Below are 20,818 nucleotides of genomic sequence, written 5' to 3' on the forward strand. Positions count from 1 at the left end.
TGTTATACACAGAGATAAGTGTATCATGATAGTAAGCTTGTAACAAGAAATTAAACTGTATGAGAGAAACCTGGGTGAACCTAAAATGTTCAGGAAAAGAGCTCCAAATTCTAGTGGTTCTCACGAAAAATGAGTATTGGTGTGTCACAATTTTACACTTACAAGGACGAAAAGAAATTACATTGGGATTTGCAGGAGATCTAGTTAATCTAGTTGGTATCAAACGACTGGGTAAAACATCAGATGAGATTTTTACAATGCCATTTCAGTGAGTTTGTTTGTTTCTGAGGTTGGTGTCACTTATAGAAGTTGTATCTCTCTCTCTCTCTCTCTCTCTCTCTCTCTCGCTATGCTACACAAGCATTCATGTCAGTGTTATCTTAGCTTCAGAGCTGGCATAGGTTACAATCAAATACACTGAGGCCAAAACAAATTCAGCTGGGATCTTAAATTGGAGCCAGCAATGAAACTGATTCATTGCTTTCAAAGGGAAACATTGGCGCAAGCAAAATGATCTGCTGACCCTCTTTCCCTACATCAAACACTGTCCACGCTTTGGGAACTGACGACCAATGAATTCTTGTGGCTATTTTTGTTGCTGTGGATTTTTTTTTGTTTATTTGTTTATTTGTTTGTTTGCTTGTTTTGTTGTTTAATGCACAACCCTTCCACCTCCCCAGGTCTGTGAGTTCTCACGCATCAGTGACTAGCCTCATGTTTACTGTTAGTGGAAAAATTGTATTGGACATGTACCCTGTTCACTAACAAATACAACATAATTTAATTTAAAGAGAAATTCATTTACATAAAACAAAAGCAATTACTCATCATGCTTGATGACTTCATTTAGTATTAAGATACGCACCCGTGTGTAATTTATTTCCTTATCATTCAACCCGCATAATGAAAGGTAAAATTAGTTTCATGTAGATAACATTCAGCAGAGACCTCGGAGATTGCTCATTAAGGGAAATTGTAGTGCCACGTAGACAGAATAGTATAAAATGCACAAAGCTCTGGCTTGTTCAAAATTGCGCTTCTTTGTGAATGAAAACCTGTGTTTACAGAAATGTCTTACTGACTGTTGTATATCTGCAATGAGATCATGAAGTCTAGGTTGAATCCCAAAGTGGACTGTATAGAATATTTTAAAAAATAAAAAGGAGGATATGTCCGATCATGAGATACATACAGTATGTGTCAGTCCACCAGATTTTTTTATACCAGATGCTCAGATTATGGATTTTGAGTTATGCCTGCTGCATTACACTCCCAAGCCTCCATATGCAGGAAATACAAACCAAAGTGAAATTGGACCAAGGGAACTTATTACAAATTTGATATGAAATCATGTGCACGCAACCCAAAATGGTCCATTTTCCAGGCAGAAAGCCTTCAGAATGTCCATGATGTACATTATGTTTCATCTAGGTCTAAAGTCTGCTACGGAGACTGTTACCTTGCCGAGGTGTAGCAGCTTGAGTGTCTCTATGACCCTAAGAGTGTATGCCGGTGGGGGCCTTCAGGTCCCCGGTAGTTTTAAACTTGCCGGACTCGGTCGAGGGTGAGAGACCAGACAAAGAACAGTCTAGGGTCCATGCCCCTGTCAGAACTGAGCCTCGAATGCAACAGCCTGTCTCTGACAAAGCATGGCGGTACCACAGCACCTGAGCAGATGAGTTCATCGGCACGCAACAAGTAACATCATCAGCAGGAACCAATGGTCAGCTATGGAGAGTGTGCTGAGCATACCACCTTTGAGGGCGCAATAGAGCTACATGCTAACTCTAGTCGGCCAGCATGCTTGGGTCAGTACCGCCAGGTGTCAGCCCGCTGACTCTTTCTTTGACCGCTTCATAAGTATATGTCACAGTGATATGCGGCTCTCGTAGTTCCACTCTGCGACACTAGCGAAGGACGCAAGCACAGAAGTGGGCAGCCTGCTTGCTCGTGAGCAAAGGCCAGCAACCTTGGCTCATGAAACCTGAAACCCGCTACGAACTCTACACAAAGACAACGACTAAAAGTCTCAATAAATGGAGAATTCACAGACCCATTTGAAGTAACAGCCAGGCTCAGACAGGGGTGCATTCTTGCACCAACCTTGTTTATCCTGTTCTTCACCTTTGTACTCAGGCACGCCTTCAAGGAGCTGCCAGGTTTCGGGGTGACCATCAAGCACAAGCAGGATGGCAAACTGTTTAATACCAGATGCCTGAAGAACAAGTCGGTGCCCACCACCACCATGGGAGTATTTCTATATGCTGATGATGCAGCTGTTGTTACTGATAATGTTGAAGATCTCCAGACAGCCACCAACTCACTAAACAGCGCATGCAACAGTTGGGGGCTAACAATCAGCAAACCGAAGACAGAGGTATTACATAAAAACTGTGCGAACCTTCCTCCAGTCATGCTTGATGACCATCAGCTCAAGAGGGCCAACAAGTTCACCTACTTGGGTAGTGTAATGACTGATGATGCATCACTAGATAATGAAATCAGCAGGAGAGTATCAAGGGCTGCAGCTGCATACAAGTCCCTCAAATCCAGGTGCTGGGACAGATCAGGGCTATCTATTACAACAAAGCTCACAGTATATCAAACTGTCGTCCTCCCAACGCTCCTCTATGGTAGTGAATCATGGGCCACCCTTGCCAAGCACATCTACAGGCTTGAGGTATTCCATCAGCAGTCCCTCCGGCGCATTATGAATATCAGGTGGTGGCAGCATGTCACAAACCAGGAGGTCCTGTCCAGAGCAAAGACCACCACAGTAGAAACTATGCTAAGAGGCAACAGGCTGAGATGGTTGGTACATGTGTGCAGGATGGAAGAACATCGCATCCCCAAACAACTTCTGTTCGGAGAACTCAAGAATGGCTCCCGAAACCGCGGCAGACCCCTAAAAAGATGGAAAGACTGTGCCAAAGATGACATCAAGTGTTATGGCATCAACCCCTCATCCTGGTTCCAGGAGACCACAGACCGAGACAAGTGGCGTCACAACCTAAGACGGGGCAAGACCACCTCAGAGGCTCAACTGACAACCCGTGCTGCCCAGCGCCGCCAGAAGCACTGTGACAGAGTTCCCTATTGTTGCCAGCGACAAGGATTGGAGTAAGTAAGTAAGGTCTAAAGTGTATTTTTGGACCAGAAAGACACTACTTTTACTACGGATTTGCAAAACAGCTAATTTGATGCCTCAATGATTGGTTGGCGCCATGCCAAATTCATTTTTGGCACTGTGCCAATTACGTCAGAATATTAGTCGCTGATACTCTGTTTCTAACGTGGGACCAACTTTAACATGGACAAAATGTTACCAACAAAGCTAGAACTGTTGCTGATACAAGATAGTCAGTCATAAAATGTATTTTTATTCATTCTAACCTCTGAACATGCAATATTGAAAACATGGAGACCAGGACTCTAAATCAGTCAGTACCCGTACAACGAATGGACGCTGTCGAGTGCTGACTCATTTCCGGTTCTGGACAGTAATTACACGGTAGTCATTTAAAACAAGTCCCTGTCTCAGGTCCTCTAGAACCAGCCTCAGTCCAACACAGTCATGGATGATGTTAAAAGTGGTAAATGTATCCCATAGGGGCGCTACTGAGGTGGTTATTTGTTGATAGTTACTGGATTAGCCACTGAAAACGGTGCAAAATATCATGTGTTTTTCAACGCCATTTCTACGCATTCTGTAAACAGAGCATCTGGTACAAAAATTCCTTGCTGCGACACATATTAACATAAAGGTATATTTAAAAAGTGATGTGAAATGTGGATAATGTGGTGCTTCAACTTTATGGAGATATGCACAGAAACATATTGTACTGATATTTCACAGTGTCCTAAGTACTTCTGGTGCTTGTTTTCTCACTTCTAATGAGAATTGCACTCTGACATGATTTCATTGCAGCATTTTTGAGATCTTGCATCACATGCTGGTCATGAACTCTCCATACTGGGGTAAGTGTCACTGTCTGCATCTGAAATTACATACTTTTACTCAAAATAGAGCACCAGAAAAATTAGCACCATCGTAACCACCATAACCAAAATCACAGTAGTCCAACAGTAGATGAAAAGTTCTGTACTAGGAGATATGTTCTATGCCAAGATATGTTCTGAGAAAAATTTTAAATGAGTTCTAAGACAAGACAAGATGCCTTTATTTATCACATGTACACTCAAGCACAGACTTAAGCACTGTGAAATGTTTCCTCTGCATTTAACCCCTCTGAAGCAGTGAACACACACATGCACACACACAAGTGAGCAATGAGCACACATATACCCAGAGCAGTAGGCAGCTACAGTATGCAATAGCACCCAGGATGCAGTTGGGGGTTAGGTGCCTTGCTCAAGGGCAATTCAGCCCAACCTTCAGGCCATGGCTGCCCCATGTTAACCTAACCACATGCCGCTGGACTGTGGGGGAAACCGGAGTACCCGGAGGAAACCCACGCAGACATGGGGAGAACATGCAAACTCCACACAGAAAGGCCCCCATCAGCCATGAGATTCGAACCAGGAACCTGGCTCGGTGCTAACCACTACACCACCACCACCACACTACCATAACTGTTACTGTAATCTGTACAAAATTTCCACACCCATTTGAATGCTGTACGTATACTAGGAGGATGGTACATTATACTGGAGCAGTGAAGTATGCTTTACTCCATTTGGGACACACATAGTCAATGTTTTCCAGCCTCTTGCCCTTTTCCCTGGATGAGACAACAGTGAAACAGAGATCACGCTGGTAAATCCGCTACTTATAAACCTTGGGATCTTGCAGCGATTAACACAAAGATTGTTGGGAAGATGAACAGAAATTAATCAAGAGCTGAAGACGAGTGGTGCCACATGAGCAGTCATGAGGAACGTTTCTTTGTGGGGATTGTGGAGAAACAAGAAGAATGTTAATCTGCAAAAGTACGTCAAGTATTTATGTCAAGAATTCATCATGTGCTAAGATTGAACTGGTGTAAGGATACTGAAAAGGACAGGAAAGAGCTGAGGAAAATCTTCAGTCTAAGAGAAAGGAAAGATTTAAAAAAAAAAGCTATAAACAATAGCTTTAAAAAATTGTCACAGCTTGCTACCAGATGATTAGACATCACAGCTCAGAGATGGAGGACTTGAATACCGAGGGCCTTAGCATACATGAACTGAATACAGAGATCGGGGACCTCCTGCTCCAAATCCACAAAGTGATAACTGGTCTGAGTCTAAGGATCAAACAGAGAGTCGTTCAGACTGCCAATGTCTTGTGTATGCTTCAGTTGCTGATATTTGTGGCCATTTTTCTCTATGCCAGTTTCTATTATACTTTCATGCCCACCGCAAGCTTCACCACTCCTGTGCATTTCCATTACAGGTGAGAGTTTTAATATGTACCATACAGTTCAAATACTCCAAGACTGAAGGACAGTTAGCATTTTGATAAACATGATTTAAAAATGTATAGCTTTATATTTCTGCATATCCCTTTGAGAAATGTCAAATTGAAATTAAAATGCCCTAGTATGAGTACACTTACGTACTTGTACTAGTATAATAAGGAATTAAACATGATGTCATTATTGGAAAATAATCAATACCAGGGTGGTTTTTTTTTTTTTTAATTTTATTTATTCGGTATAAACATGTAAAAATTTTACATAAATAAATATATAAAATATTGACAATCATACCAGGATAACACAATAAAGCGCACAGCGCTTGTTTCCATTGTGGTATGCATGATGTGATCCTTGGCGAAGTAGAGTTACCGTTTCCATGCCAAAGTTGATCATTTTCCAATAACATCACATCCTTTCATATCACATATTACCAATGATTCAAATGTTTTGGTAAGCAAAGAATGACACGTCACATTTTATACCCATTTATAGCTGCATGCAATGTTGCAGAACATCCACAAAACTAGTAGTTCCAGGTATAACTTAGGTTAACGTCTATAAACAGTCATTTTTCCCTTGCCTATCTTTTTTCTCTCTCTCTTTAAGCTAATAAGACAAAAAGAACCTTTGTCTGAAATTTTACAGTTACAGCTTTACCTCTGACTACAACCCCGATTCCAAAAAAGTTGGGACAAAGTACAAATTGTAAATAAAAACGGAATGCAATAATTTACAAATCTCAAAAACTGATATTGTATTCACAATAGAACATAGACAACATATCAAATGTCGAAAGTGAGACATTTTGAAATTTCATGCCAAATATTGGCTCATTTGAAATTTCATGACAGCAACACATCTCAAAAAAGTTGGGACAGGGGCAATAAGAGGCTGTAAAAGTTAAAGGTACAAAAAAGGAACAGCTGGAGGACCAAACTGCAATTAGGTCAAGTGGCAATAGGTCATTAACATGACTGGGTATAAAAAGAGCATCTTGGAGTGGCAGCGGCTCTCAGAAGTAAAAATGGGAAGAGGATCACCAATCCCCCAATTCTGCACCGACAAATAGTGGAGCAATACCAGAAAGGAGTTCGACAGTGTAAAATTGCAAAGAGTTTGAACATATCATCATCTACAGTGCATAATATCATCAAAAGAGTCAGAGAATCTGGAAGAATCTCTGTACGTAAGGGTCAAGGCCAGAAAACCATACTGGGTGCCCGTGATCTTCGGGCCCTTAGACGCCACTGCATCACATACAGGCATGCTTCTGTATTGGAAATCACAAAATGGGCTCAGGAATATTTCCAGAGAACATTATCTGTGAACACAATTCACCGTGCCATCCGCCGTTGCCAGCTAAAACTCTATAGTTCAAAGAAGAAGCCGTATTTAAACATGATCCAGAAGCGCAGACGTCTTCTCTGGGCCAAAGCTCATTTAAAATGGACTGTGGCAAAGTGGAAAACTGTTCTGTGGTCAGACGAATCAAAATTTGAAGTTCTTTATGGAAATCAGGGACGCCGTGTCATTCAGACTAAAGAGGAGAAGGACGACCCAAGTTGTTATCAGCGCTCAGTTCAGAAGCCTGCATCTGTGATGGTATGGGGTTGCATTAGTGCGTGTGGCATGGGCAGCTTACACATCTGGAAAGACACCATCAATGCTGAAAGGTATATCCAGGTTCTAGAGCAACATATGCTCCCATCCAGATGACGTCTCTTTCAGGGAAGACCTTGCATTTTCCAACATGACAATGCCAAACCACATACTGCATCAATTACAGCATCATGGCTGCGTAGAAGAAGGGTCCGGGTACTGAACTGGCCAGCCTGCAGTCCAGATCTTTCACCCATAGAAAACATTTGGCACATCATAAAACAGAAGATATGACAAAAAAGACCTAAGACAGCTGAGCAACTAGAATCCTACATTAGACAAGAATGGGTTAACATTCCTATCCTTAAACCTGAGCAACTTGTCTCCTCAGTCCCCAGACATTTACAGACTGTTGTAAAGAGAAAAGGGGATGTCTCAGAGTGGTAAACATGGCCTTGTCCCAACTTTTTGGAGATGTGTTGTTGTCATGAAATTTAAAATCACCTAATTTTTCTCTTTAAATGATACATTTTCTCAGTTTAAACATTTGATATGTCATCTATGTTCTATTCTGAATAAAATATGGAATTTTGAAACTTCCACATCATTGCATTCCGTTTTTATTTACAATTTGTACTTTGTCCCAAATTGTTTGGAATCGGGGTTGTACAAAGCACTGGCACTGGAGACTCCTTCAAAAAATGCAAAATAAGCATCTCCTCACAGAAACCTTCACAATATCAATGATTACACAAATTTTTAAATCTGGCAGTGTGAAGCATCCACCATAGAATGAGCTGGAACTATAATCCGAGTTTTCTTTCTTTAATTGACCTTCTAGCCAATCAGACTTGAGCATTCAACCCTTAATCATCTTAATAATTGTCTGATTGTCCAGCACAATGGTCTCGGACTCTGTCTGCTCCTTTCCTGTGGCTAACATCTCACTGCTTAGGAACAATAAGAAACAGGTGACCTCATATTCTCACTATTATACTTCTTCCTTACTGACTTGTACATAGATATGAGATTTTTTTAAACTTAAATTTCTATCATTGTTGTTGCATCTTTAATATTGTTGTTCTGGTTGTTTTAAAGGGGCCAGCTCAGCCTTCCCAGAATCCTCTGTGCCAAGTAGCGAGTCACCATTTTCTATGCAAGTGATATTCCAAAAAACAATCCGGCAACATCCTAGACCATAAATCTTCAATTTTAACATGAAATTGAAGATATTTTTCAAAGTATTTATACTTTGAACCAACCCATTCCGTTTTCGTACAGCTATTTCATTGTAATGGACCCAAACTTGCCTCGACCGTCTTGTGCGTGGCTACAAAGGAAAAAAAATAAGGCAAATTTTGTTCAAAGCTTCTACGTATGACATGTAGATGAAGAAAAGTTTGAGATGGGTTTCGAAGGGATAATTAACAGTGAATTTGCAGAGGTTTCAGAAGTCACATGCTTTCAAAACAAATACAACACATTGGATTCTGGGAAGAGTGAGCCACCCCTTTAACATGATACCTCTCATACCCTATTTTGGACTAAATGCAGGTGATGACACCTGGTCAACCCTATCAGATCACAATGGACCTGGAAATGCCTGAGTCTCCAACCAATATGGAATTGGGGATGTTCCTAGTGAAGATGTCATGTTACTCCTATGATGGACAGACCGGTGGTGCTTCAATGCACACTGTGTGTTTGTACACATACACAAATACATATGCATAACCATCTTAACCTTCCTATTGTATCACAAACAATACATGTCTCACCAAGGATATCTTTCGCTGAAACATATCTTTGTGTTGATTCTAGACAATGCTTCACTATCGCTCATACCTGCTGCAGACTCTGGAGACTGTGATGTTGCTTCCTTTGATGCTGATGGGAGTAATGGAGCAGAAGCAGCATGTCCTAGTCGAGCTTTACTCTTCTTATGTCGACAGCTCAGTGAGTATGGGTCTGCATTCTGACACAGCTCGATGGCTGTGGCCTAATAACAAGCCATATAATATCATGTTATATGACTATGCCATGTAAAGACATTATTTTCAAATGTATTTTATATTACCACTATATTAAAGGAAAGAGGAAGACTCTCATTTGACCAGAGCGTGTTATGACCATTTCACATTTCACAACTCACAAATTTCTGCACTTGCATTCCCATAACCATACTAAACGTCTTGTCACTGGGAGCATTCGTACAATAATTTCACATCATGATAACATGCCTAAACTGTTTTCACAGTCTGTGATATTCCTAAATGAACAGTACTGTCTGATATTTTTAAAAACTTGCACTGAACTACATATAAATAATGTTATTACCCACTCCTATAAGAGATATGGTGTAATTCTACCTTTCAATTTGGAACCTTTTTAAAATAGCTATCTTTATACTGCTTTCCAAATAGCGCAAACATATGTGGACTGAATATGCTCCCTAATTATGCACGTTCCTCTCAAAAGATAGAAGAAGCCTTTATTTGTCACATGCACACTCAAGCACAGTGAAATTCCTCTCAAAAGGGATGTAGAGACAGTAATTATTCACCTCTATTACAGTATATTTGTTGAAGACTATGATGCAACTGATACATTTTGCCAGTGTGTTTTGAACAGAGTTGGCCCACTTCAGTGCTGAACACACACAATACAATGTGAACCTCATCAATATAGAAAAATAATAGTTGCTCCATTAGTTGCTTTTGCTGCTACTGCAAAACGCTAATGTCATAAAGGGCCAGTGAAAGAGTTTGGAGGGAGTTATACAGTGGATATAAAAAGTGTACACACCCCGTTAAAATGCTAGGTTTTTCTGATGTAAAAAAAATTAGACCACGATAAATAATTTCAAAACTTTGCCCACCTTTAATGTGACCTATAACCTGTACAGTTCAATTGAAAAACAAACAAATCATTTCAGGGGAAAAACGTAAAAAAAAAAAAAAAACGTACAATAAGCTGGTTGCATAAGTGTGCACATCCTTAAACTAATACTTTGTTGAAGCACCTTTTGCTTTAATTACAGCATTTGGTCTTTTTGGATTCGCACCTGCCATGAATTAAAATGACTCTGATTCACCCCAAATAAAGTTCAGCTGCCCTAGTAGGATTTTCCTGACATTTACTCAGTTGTATCCTCCAGCAAAAGCCAGGGTTCGCAGAGAGCTTACAAAGCATCAAAGGGATCTCATTGTTGAAAGGGACCAGTCAGGAAAAGGGTACAAAAAAATTCCACAGCATTAGATATACCATGGAGCAACAGTGAAGACAGTCATCAAGAAGTGGACAAAATATAGGGCAACAGTGACATTACTGAGAACTGGACGTCCCTCCAAAATTGATGAAAAGACAAGACAAAAACTGGTCAGGGAGGCTGCCAAGAGGCCTACAGCAACACTGAAGGAGCTGCAGGAATTTCTGGCAAATACTGGTTGTGTACTACATGTGACAACAATCTCCCGTCTTCTCCATATGTCTGGACTATGAGGAAGGGTCGCAAGACAGAAGCCTTTTCTGACAAAGAAAAACATCCAGGCCCTGCTAAATTTTGCAAAAAAATACATCAACTTTCCCAAAAGCATGGAAACTTTCCCAAAAGCATGGGAAAATGTATTATGGTCTGATGAAACCAAGGTTGAACTTTTTGGTCACAATTCCAAAAGGTATATTTGATGCAAAAACAACACTGCACATCACCAAAAGGACACCATACCGACAGTGAAGCATGGTGGTGGCAGCATCATGTTTTGGGGTTGTTTTTCTTCAGCTGGAACAGGGGCTTTAGTCAGGGTGGAGGGAATTATGAACAGTTCTACAACCCCGATTCCAAAAAAGTTGGGACAAAGTACAATTTGTAAATAAAAACGGAATGGAATAATTTACAAATCTCAAAAACTGATATTGTATTCACAATAGAACATAGACAACATATCAAATGTTGAAAGTGAGACATTTTGAAATTTCATGCCAAATATTGGCTCATTTGAAGCCAACACATCTCAAAAAAGTTGGGACAGGGGCAATAAGAGGGTGGAAAAGTTAAAGGTACAAAAAAGGAACAGCTGGAGGACCAAATTGCAACTCATTAGGTCAATTGGCAATAGGTCATTAACATGACTGGGTATACAAAGAACATCTTGGAGTGGCAGCGGCTCTCAGAAGTAAAGATGGGAAGAGGATCACCAATCCCCCTAATTCTGCGCCAACAAATAGTGGAGCAATATCAGAAAGGAGCTCGACAGTGTAAAATTGCAAAGAGTTTGAACATATCATCATCTACAGTGCATAATATCATCAAAAGATTCAGAGAATCTGGAAGAATCTCTGTGCATAAGGGTCAAGGCCGGAAAACCATACTGGGTGCCCGTGATCTTCGGGCTCTTAGACGGCACTGCATCACAAACAGGCATGCTTCTGTATTGGAAATCACAAAATGGGCTCAGGAATATTTCCAGAGAACATTATCTGTGAACACAATTCACCGTGCCATCCGCCGTTGCCAGCTAAAACTCTATAGTTCAAAGAAGAAGCCGTATCTAAACATGATCCAGAAGCGCAGACGTCTTCTCTGGGCCACGGCTCATTTAAAATGGACTGTGGCAAAGTGGGAAACTGTTCTGTGGTCAGACGAATCAAAATTTGAAGTTTTTTATGGAAGTCAGGAACGCCGTGTCATTCGGACTAATGAGGAGAAGGACGACCCAAGTTGTTACCAGCGCTCAGTTCAGAAGCCTGCATCTCTGATGGTATGGGGTTGCATTAGTGCATGTGGCATGGGCAGCTTACACATCTGGAAAGACACCATCAATGCTGAAAGGTATATCCAGGTTCTAGAGCAACATATGCTCCCATCCAGACGACGTCTCTTTCAGGGAAGACCTTGCATTTTTCCAACTTGACAATGTCAAACCACATACTGCATCAATTACAGCATCATGGCTGCGTAGAAGAAGGGTCCGGGTACTGAACTGGCCAGCCTGCAGTCTAGATCTTTCACTCATAGAAAACATTTGGCGCATCATAAAATGGAAGATACGACAAAAAAGACCTAAGACAGTTGAGCAACTAGAATCCTACATTAGTCAAGAATGGGTTAACATTCCTATCCTTAAACTTGAGCAACTTGTCTCCTCAGTCCCCAGACATTTACAGACTGTTGTAAAGAGAAAAGGGGATGTCTCACAGTGGTAAACATGGCCTTGTCCCAACTTTTTGGAGATGTGTTGTTGTCATGAAATTTAAAATCACCTAATTTTTCTCTTTAAATGATACATTTTCTCAGTTTAAACATTTGATATGTCATCTATGTTCTATTCTGAATAAAATATGGAATTTTGAAACTTCCACATCATTGCATTCCATTTTTATTTACAATTAGTACTTTGTCCCAACTTTTTTGGAATCGGGGTTGTAAATACCAGTCAGTTTTGGCCCAAAACCTTCAGGTGTCTGCTAGAAAGCTGAAGATGAAGAGGAATTTCATTTTTCAGCACGACAATGACCCCAAGCATACATCGAAATCAACAAAAGAATGGCTTCACCAGAAGAAAATGAAGTTTTGGAATGGCCCAGCCAGAGCCCAGATCTAAATCCAATTGAAAGTCTGTGGGGTGACCTGAAGAGGGCTGTGCACAAGAGACGCCCTCGCAATCTGACAGATTTGGAGCACTTTTGCAAGGAAGAGTGGGCAAATATTGCCAAGTCTAGATGTGGTAGGCTGATAGACTCTGACCCAAAAAGATTGAATGCTGTAATTAAATCAAAAGGTGCTTCAACAAAGTATTAGTTTAAGGGTGTGCACACTTATGCAACCAGCTTACTGTACATTTTTTATTTTTTATGTTTTCCCCCCAAACAGATTTATTTGTTTTTCAATTGAATTGTACAGGTTATAGGTCACATTAAAGGTGGGAAAAGTTTTGAAATTATTTATTGTAGTCTCATTTTTTTTACATCAGAAAAACCTAGCATTTTAACGGGGTGTGTACACTTTTTATATCCACTGTAGACCTACTCTCAGAAAATTGTCATAAAATTTGCTTTGTTAGAGATGAAGTTTACACATAATATCTAATAATTAAAATGTAAATATGCAGTACTGTGCAAAAGTCTTCGGCACATGTAAAGAAATGATGTAGACCAAAAATGACTTAAAAATAATGAAATTAAATGTTTCAACATTAAAAAAATACAGTAAACAGCAGTAAGCCATAATAAATGAAACAAAGTCAATATTTGGTGTGAGATGAGCCTTTGCTTATAAAAAAAAATAGTAGTCTCAGGTACAATGAGTGCACTTTGATAAGGAAATGAGCTGTAGGTTTTACTGAGCATCTTGCCATACCAGTCACAGTTCTTCTGGACACTTTGACTGTCACACTCACTTCTTAATGTTCCAGCAAAACCCAGTAGCCTTCGTTATGTTTTCTTTTTTAATCTGAAAACTAGTGTCATGCAATATGCTGCTCAAACTTTTTTTTCTGCAACATTTAATTTTGTGCTGGAAAACAAGCATTTGGAACTCTAAAATGTTTTTGTACTGATTTGATAATGTAGAAGTCATAAAATATAAATTTATAACAAAGTTTGTATGAAAAAATAGGGTTCCTAAGACTTTTGCACAGTACTGTACATGCACTATATATGCAGCATGTATTTCTATTTTGAAACTTCCTGCAAAAAAAATGATATGAGCTGTTGTATGTTAAATGAATATTTGGACAAAATTGGTCATAATCCAAGAACAAAAATCTTATTGCTATTGACACATTTATATCAAGTAAGCATTTATTATTAATAATAAACTCTTATAATAATGAATTAATACATGCACTATTCTTTAACATATCAGGAAGTAATGAAGCATGTACATAGCCAACTGAGTTATATATGAATAGTTATTAATAATGGTAAACATGCTGATGTCTTGTTAACTCATTTTGCTAATTAATACCATGACTTGTTTACACTTTAAAAATTCTGTTTGGGGAAAAAATGTAGATTAACTCAAAGGCTATTCATATATGATTCAGTTGGCTGTTAATTAAACATACTTAGCTTACTAGTTAGCTAATATGGCCATTTATATTACTAAACCTGTGTAGCTCACTTAAAGAAAGGAGAAACTAGCTAGACAACACTAGATTGGTTATGTCTTTATTGAGGAGTTGCCCATAATGGACACTTTTAGGTAGCTAACTTTTTTCAAATAACAGTTGACTTTATGGCATCTGGCTGATCAACACTTCGGCTTTTAGTGCCACAATGTGGCAATCATAAAACTTTCTCCTTCAACACACCGACAAACGACAAAGTTGTAAGCATCAATACCAGTCAAAAGTCTGGATACACCTTTTAATTCTTTTTTTTTATTAATTAAAAGACACTTCAAGTCTTAAAGTAATGATGGACTGTCACTTCCCTTTACTTTCTAAAAATCATTTCTAAAATCATCCTGAACCTTGCAAGGCCAATGCTGATGTAGAGTTGACCCTGGTACTTCTCTATGTCATGCCCACTTTTAGCATTTTTCAAAATTATGCAGTGGGTGGAGTTAGGCTCAGGGCTGGGGAGTGAAGTTACACTTTAAATCATTTAGCCACTGACAGGGCAGCAAGCCATTTAGAGTTACACCATTTGAACGTGTTAGTTTAGCCGTATAGCATTCCCTGTCTTTTAGCAGTAAATCTAATAATAAATGTATAGCATTTTAGCTAATATAAATCCATCCATCCATCCATCCATTATCTGTAGCAGCTTATCCTGTCCTACAGGGTCACAGGCAAGCTGGAGCCTATCCCAGCTGACTACGGGCGAAAGGCGGGGTACACCCTGGACAAGTCGCCAGGTCATCGCAGGGCCGACACAGAGACAAACAACCATTCACACTCACATTCACACCTACGGTCAATTTAGAGCCACCAGTTAGCCTAACCTGCATGTCTTTGGACTGTGGGGGAAACCGGAGCACCCGGAGGAAACCCACACAGACACGGGGAGAACATGCAAACTCCACACAGAAAGGCCCTCGCCGGCCACTGAGCTCAAACCCAGGACCTTCTTGCTCTGAGGCAACAGTGCTAACCACTACACCACCGTGCAGCCCCTAATATAAATCTGATTCCTAAAAATTCTAAAATTCTTGATAGATTTTTCAATCAGATTATAACCAAGTAGCATCAAGTTGCTGGGCTGCTCAGGTCTTTTTGCAACCAGGTCTCTTTTTTCTTACAAACTTTAAAGGGGTCTATTATACCTGCTTTATTGTGGACCTTATAGTAAGTGTTACCAAAATCAATCAGAGTAGATATGACAAGACTGTTGTTTTTTAATACACATAAAAAGATCAGCAATAACATAGTAGCATAAACTTGGAAAGTCTTAATTTCATGTACTATAGTAACACTAAATAACATATGTAATAACAAATATTAAGAATATTAATTATGACCTTAGGTCAAGTTAAATATAAAGTGAACCGTACTAAACAGTAAAATGATATAAACTGTGAACTCTAGTTATTTAGCTTCCTCATAAAGCCCCTCATAAAATGAAAATGTGCCAGCCTTTTTGGATACTGGTAGAGTTTATCTTTTAATTCAGTTCCAGTTAATGAACTCCACTTTGAAAATTGCCCTTTTCTTTGATGTTTCTGCCCAAATTGTAACTCTTTCACTACTAATGGTTTAGTCAAGGGCGGCACAGTGGTGTAGTCAGGGCCGTTGACAGCTTTGGCTGGGCCCGGGCAAAATAATCTGAGTGCCCCCCCCCAAATAATCTGAGTGCCCCCCCCCCCCCACACACACACACACACATACGCGCGCACGCACATCGCCACACAGCAACCACCCACACCCAACCCCTCTTTTCGCAGTCTCCATTCACTCCAACCCTTAAATAGCAGGTATTCCAAGCCCATTATAACAGTCAACCATTTTATTTCAACATTTCAACATATTTACAGTTTGAACATTTCCTTAGTCTGCAACTATTCAGGTGCGAAATGCAATGCGCCGGACTTTTGCTGTGGCAAAGTCGTCAATAAGGTCATTGAAGTCCAGCTTCTTTGCAAGTTCGCGCTCTATAGAGAGCATAGCCAGCCCATTGAGCCTCTCCTGTGACATGTTTGAGCGCAGGTAGTTGATAAACCAAAATGATTGTTTACAGGATGGAACTGGGCCTCAATGAGAACGGAGTTATGGCTTTCCCAAAATCTGAACATAGAAGCATCACCACTAGTGATGTGTACAGTGAGTTTTTCAGTGTATTTTTTTGTCTTGTTTTTCATAAACGTCCTTTCCGTACTCGATTTAGAATGTTACAAAAAAAATTGACACCCTCCCAACCACGTAACATTAGCCTATCTGACCTGGGGGCTGACACGTTTATTACGGATAAACCAAAAGGATTACAACGTTCCCTGGATATAGAACTGGACCGAGAAGATTTCAAAATCTTAACGTGTAAGCAACAACAATAAAACAGAGGTTGTTTTATTCATTTAGGGCTTATTAGGCTACTTTCATTAATTGCGCTTTTCATACAGGCCTATCATTTTTTACTTGAGCAAGGGAATTGTTTGAAGAGTATCCAGTCTAAGCGAAAGTTTAATGTTTTGCAACAGACTAACCTCAAAACACCCCATTTATAGCCCATTCGTTACATTAAACTCTATCTAGCTGGCAATTTCACATGCCGTCGTATCTACACGGGATGATTTCCAACAAAATAAGGTTTAATTAACAAGAGGCAGCGTTCCACGGGCTTTCAGCTAACCGGAGTCCAGCTCAGCGCAGCTCAGCAAGCGTGCCTAAAACATTTGGATATGATTGCGGGCCAATGTGCTATTCTTTGCTTCATTGAGATATATGCAACACAGTGTTATTAAACCGATATGTTTATGAAATAATTCAATGCCCTGTGCATTTCAGTGTTCACTCAGTGTACCCTGCTATCCCCTACTTTATAATTATGAATGGTGCGTCGCGCGTGCTGGGGTTACATTACGGGGCTGGAAAAAAGTTATCTGTGTCTTACCTGGCTCAGCTGCTCCACTGCATCATCTGAATCTTTTCTAAAATATCTATGCAGTGAGCCCCTGAGGCTCTTGGCTTCTTCATCTCTTTTTCTCTTTTCTTTTCTTTGCTCCTGACTTGTGCATGTTGGCAAACGGGCTCGCACGCTTATTGTCGAAGCGTTATGATGGAATAGTGCCGTGTTATTTGGCGCCTTAATCAAAGACCAAACCATTTCTGCATTAGGGGTGGTAGGTGGGTTCTTGAATCTATTTTCGAAGACAATAAAGGCAAAAGAACCAGAAATCATTCATTGAATGCAAATATAGCACATTTTTCTCCCCCAAATCAACACATTTTGAAATGAAACAGAATGATTAATGGCATCTTCATGAGGGATCAGTTCTGGGCCCCCCCTCATGCCTGGGCCCGGGACAAAATACCCGGTTATCCCCCCCTGTCGACGGCCCTGGGTGTAGTGGTTAACAGTGTCGCCTTACAGCAAGAAGGTTTTGGGTTCAAGCCCAGTGGCTGACGGGGGCCTTTCTGTGTGGAGTTTGCATGTTCTCCCCGTGTCTGTGTGGGTTTCCTCCGGGTGCTCCGGTTTCCCCCACAGTCCAAAGACATGCAGGTTAGGTTAATTGGTGGCTCTAAATTGACTGTAGGTGTGAATGTGAGTGTGAATGGTTGTGTGTCTCTGTGTGTAAGCCCTGTGATGATCTGGTGACTTGTCCAGGGTGTACCCCGCCTCTCATCCATAGTCAGCTGGGATAGGCTCTAGCTTGCCCGTGACCCTGCACAAGATAAGCAGTAATGGATGGATGGATAGCTTAGTCTATGACGTATCTGATTTAACTTTATAGGTATGTTAGGATGGAAATAGGCAGAATAAGTCTACAAAATTAAGCGTTTCTGAGTTTCCTCCTTGTTCGTCTCTCTGCAGCATAAGCCTACCATTGGAGCTGTGATAGAGATCCACTCTCAACAAGTCCAGATTTACAAAGCTCAGCTCTACATTCATGCTCACTTCAGTGGCATCAGGTTTGTGTGTGTGTATATGCGAGAGAGGTAAAGAGTGAGAAACAGATGTCTGTGTTTAAACAGAATGTAACTGAAGTTTCTCAGTACAGGTATGTCCTCTATCACTTCCCTTTCACATCAGCTGTGGTAGGAGTGATGAGTAACTTCATGTTCCTCAGTATGATCATCCTCATTGGCTTTGTGCAGGACAGCAGCTTGTGGCCACATCTACATGTACGTACTATGAATCTCTGACCAGCGTGTCATTATTTCAATTAGTCTGTATTGTTTCAAGCTTGCAATCCATCATACTTCTGGGTGGGGTTTGTATTAATTACAGTTCGGAAAATGGACTAAACCTAGAGAGAGGCAAGCAGATATACTAGAAGATACAGATCAGTATGAAAGGAAGACACACTCTGAGGAAAACTGCACAGGTAATTAATGCACATACGTTTATTAATATACACACCACATTACACATTGCAGAACTCCAAAACTGGTGTTGTGTAGAAGTTTTAAAACTTGTTTCTTATAGGCACAAAGACACATTTGTTGGATCCATCTGAAATAAGATCCAGTGACATCATGGATTCCACTTCGGACAAGATGGAAAATACAGAAGTGATGGAGACAGTTGATACAAATTACCTTAAAAACGTTTATGGTTAACTGGTCTCAGCTGAGGCAGTGGGTAAACAAATTGATTTGAAACATAGATTTTTGCCTGACAGATTGACAGTGTAAGCTCCAAAAACTAAACAGATAGAGAGGCTTAAATAATAAGTGGAAGGGTTATGAGCAGAAAAGGGAAATGCAAGCTGGAGTTTAATAGTGTGATTTTCAGTCATGCAAAAAGTGTGAACACTGGGTCTCATTTATCAAGCTGGATATGAGTGTGTTTTTTTGTAAATCATTCATATGAAAATGTAGAGAAGAAATTTGGTATTCATGAAAATGCTGTTAGTTCAGAAAAACATTTATCCTATGAGAGCCAAGTTTGCATGCATTTATTTATATATGTATTTTATTGGTGTACACATAAATAAAAATGTGCGAATTTCCTTTTCAATTTTGTTATCATTCTCTGTGAACTTTACTTTACGGGGTATTGTGGGCATCACTATATGCAAGTGAGCTGTTGCATGTATGTGTTTTGCACATCACAAGTGACTGGCATTTACCAACATGCATATGAGTATGAAAAGAATCAGTGTTATAGCATTAACTTTTGTAAATCTGTCAAAAAAAAATTGCAGTTTGGTGTGGCCTAGTTGAACATACACACATGACTTTAGTGAAAGATTGATAAATGAGGCCAGTGTGTGTGCATGAATGAATTAGAAACAAATTTGTTCAGATTGCCAAAATGGTCTCATTTGTCACACTTATTAGCCAATGTATACTACACCCAAATTATTGCATAAATGGACAAGAGTGCTCTGAGAGCACAATATCCCCCGCTGGCAACTCTGCCATAACTCTAGTAAAATGCAATTGAATTGAACGAAATTACAATATGCGTATTACCGACATAGAACAAAGAATCCTGTCAAGTTTCGTGAAATTCCTCCAAAAATTGTGAGAGGAGTTGATTTCAGAAGGTGAGTACCCATCCCGGGACGAACGGACGGACATCGCCACAACATAATCCCCCTTCAGGCCTTTCGGCCAGCGAGGGATAAAAATTGTGAGAGGAGTTGATTTCAGAAAGCAAGCACACCTTGATGAAATTGCCAAAGTACAAGTTTGTTAATAATCAAGGGCATAACTCTGGTAAAATTTGCCCAAATTAAATGAAATTTCAATATAATAATAATAATAATAATAATAATAATAATAATTTCAATTTATATAGCGCCTTTCACAAACCCAAGGATGCTTTACACAGGAGTTACCCAAAAAAACTGCGTATAACTGTCATATAACAAAGCCTTTTGCCAAGTTTGGTAAAATTCCTCCACAAATTGTGAGAGGAGTTGATTTCAGAAGAACGTACACCCTCATGAAATTGTCAAAGTACAAGTTATTTAATCAAGGGTCAAAACTCTGATAAAATTTTCACAAACAAAATTAAATCACAATATGCGTATTACCGTCAAATAACAAGGCCTTTAGCCAAGCTTTGAGAAATTTGTCCAAAAATTGTGAGAGGAGTTAATGTCAGAAGGCAAGCACACCTTCATGAAATTGTGAAAGTACAAGATTGTTAATCAAGGGCTGTAACTCTGGTAAAATGCGACCGAATTGAACAAAATAACAGTATGCGTACTACTGACATATAACAAAGCCTTTTGCCAAGTTTCGTGCTTGTAGTATGTTTATACAAAATAAGGTTTGCATGTATTTACATGTCCTTTCTTTGTGCTGAAAAAAGCATCAACAACATGGATATGTGTTAGCTGTTTGATTAACTAAATGGAGACTTTTAATTTTATTTCATTTTATTTTATTTTATTCTCATTTTTTCTTTAGTAAGATTGTACTTTCAGTGATTTTCATCCCTCGAATAGACAAATACCCAAAAGCAAGTCATAAATATACTATACTTAAGAAAAGAACCTCTGGGAATATGATGCTATAACCAAGATATATGATGGTATAATTATTCATTCATTCATCTTCAGGAACCATTTTATCCTGGTGGTCACAGTAACACTGAAGACTATTTATGATGACCATAATGAAATTCCTTCAAATCCAGCGCTATCATATCCTCATACAATATCCTGAATGTGAAAGTTCCAAGAA

At 39.7% G+C, this 20,818-nt stretch overlaps 1 protein-coding gene across 1 annotated transcript; it reads left to right on the top strand.

The window, feature by feature from the left end:
• Positions 1–4,711: 4,711 nt before the first annotated feature.
• Positions 4,712–19,058, top strand: LOC132890186 (seipin-like). Its single transcript, XM_060926975.1, has 8 exons — positions 4,712–5,395; positions 7,918–7,990; positions 8,574–8,717; positions 8,841–8,975; positions 17,991–18,088; positions 18,178–18,301; positions 18,408–18,504; positions 18,606–19,058. The coding sequence occupies exons 1-8, from the start codon at positions 5,124–5,126 to the stop codon at positions 18,737–18,739; spliced, it is 1,077 nt and encodes a 358-aa protein (XP_060782958.1). The 5' UTR covers positions 4,712–5,123; the 3' UTR covers positions 18,740–19,058.
• The last annotated feature ends 1,760 nt before the right edge of the window (positions 19,059–20,818 follow it).

The sequence above is a fragment of the Neoarius graeffei genome, chromosome 8 (assembly GCF_027579695.1).
Source record: "Neoarius graeffei isolate fNeoGra1 chromosome 8, fNeoGra1.pri, whole genome shotgun sequence".
NCBI classification, from domain to species: Eukaryota; Metazoa; Chordata; class Actinopteri; order Siluriformes; family Ariidae; genus Neoarius; species Neoarius graeffei.

What these genes read in the sequence shown, in the direction of transcription:
- LOC132890186 (XM_060926975.1), top strand. Translation starts at nt 5,124, where the DNA reads ATGATTAGACATCACAGCTCAGAGATGGAGGACTTGAATACCGAGGGC. An exon ending in GTGGTGCTTCAATGCACACT is followed by an intron (nt 8,718 to 8,840) that starts GTGTGTTTGTAC and finishes TGTTGATTCTAG; the next exon opens with ACAATGCTTCACTATCGCTC. An exon ending in GCTTGTGGCCACATCTACAT is followed by an intron (nt 18,302 to 18,407) that starts GTACGTACTATG and finishes TATTAATTACAG; the next exon opens with TTCGGAAAATGGACTAAACC.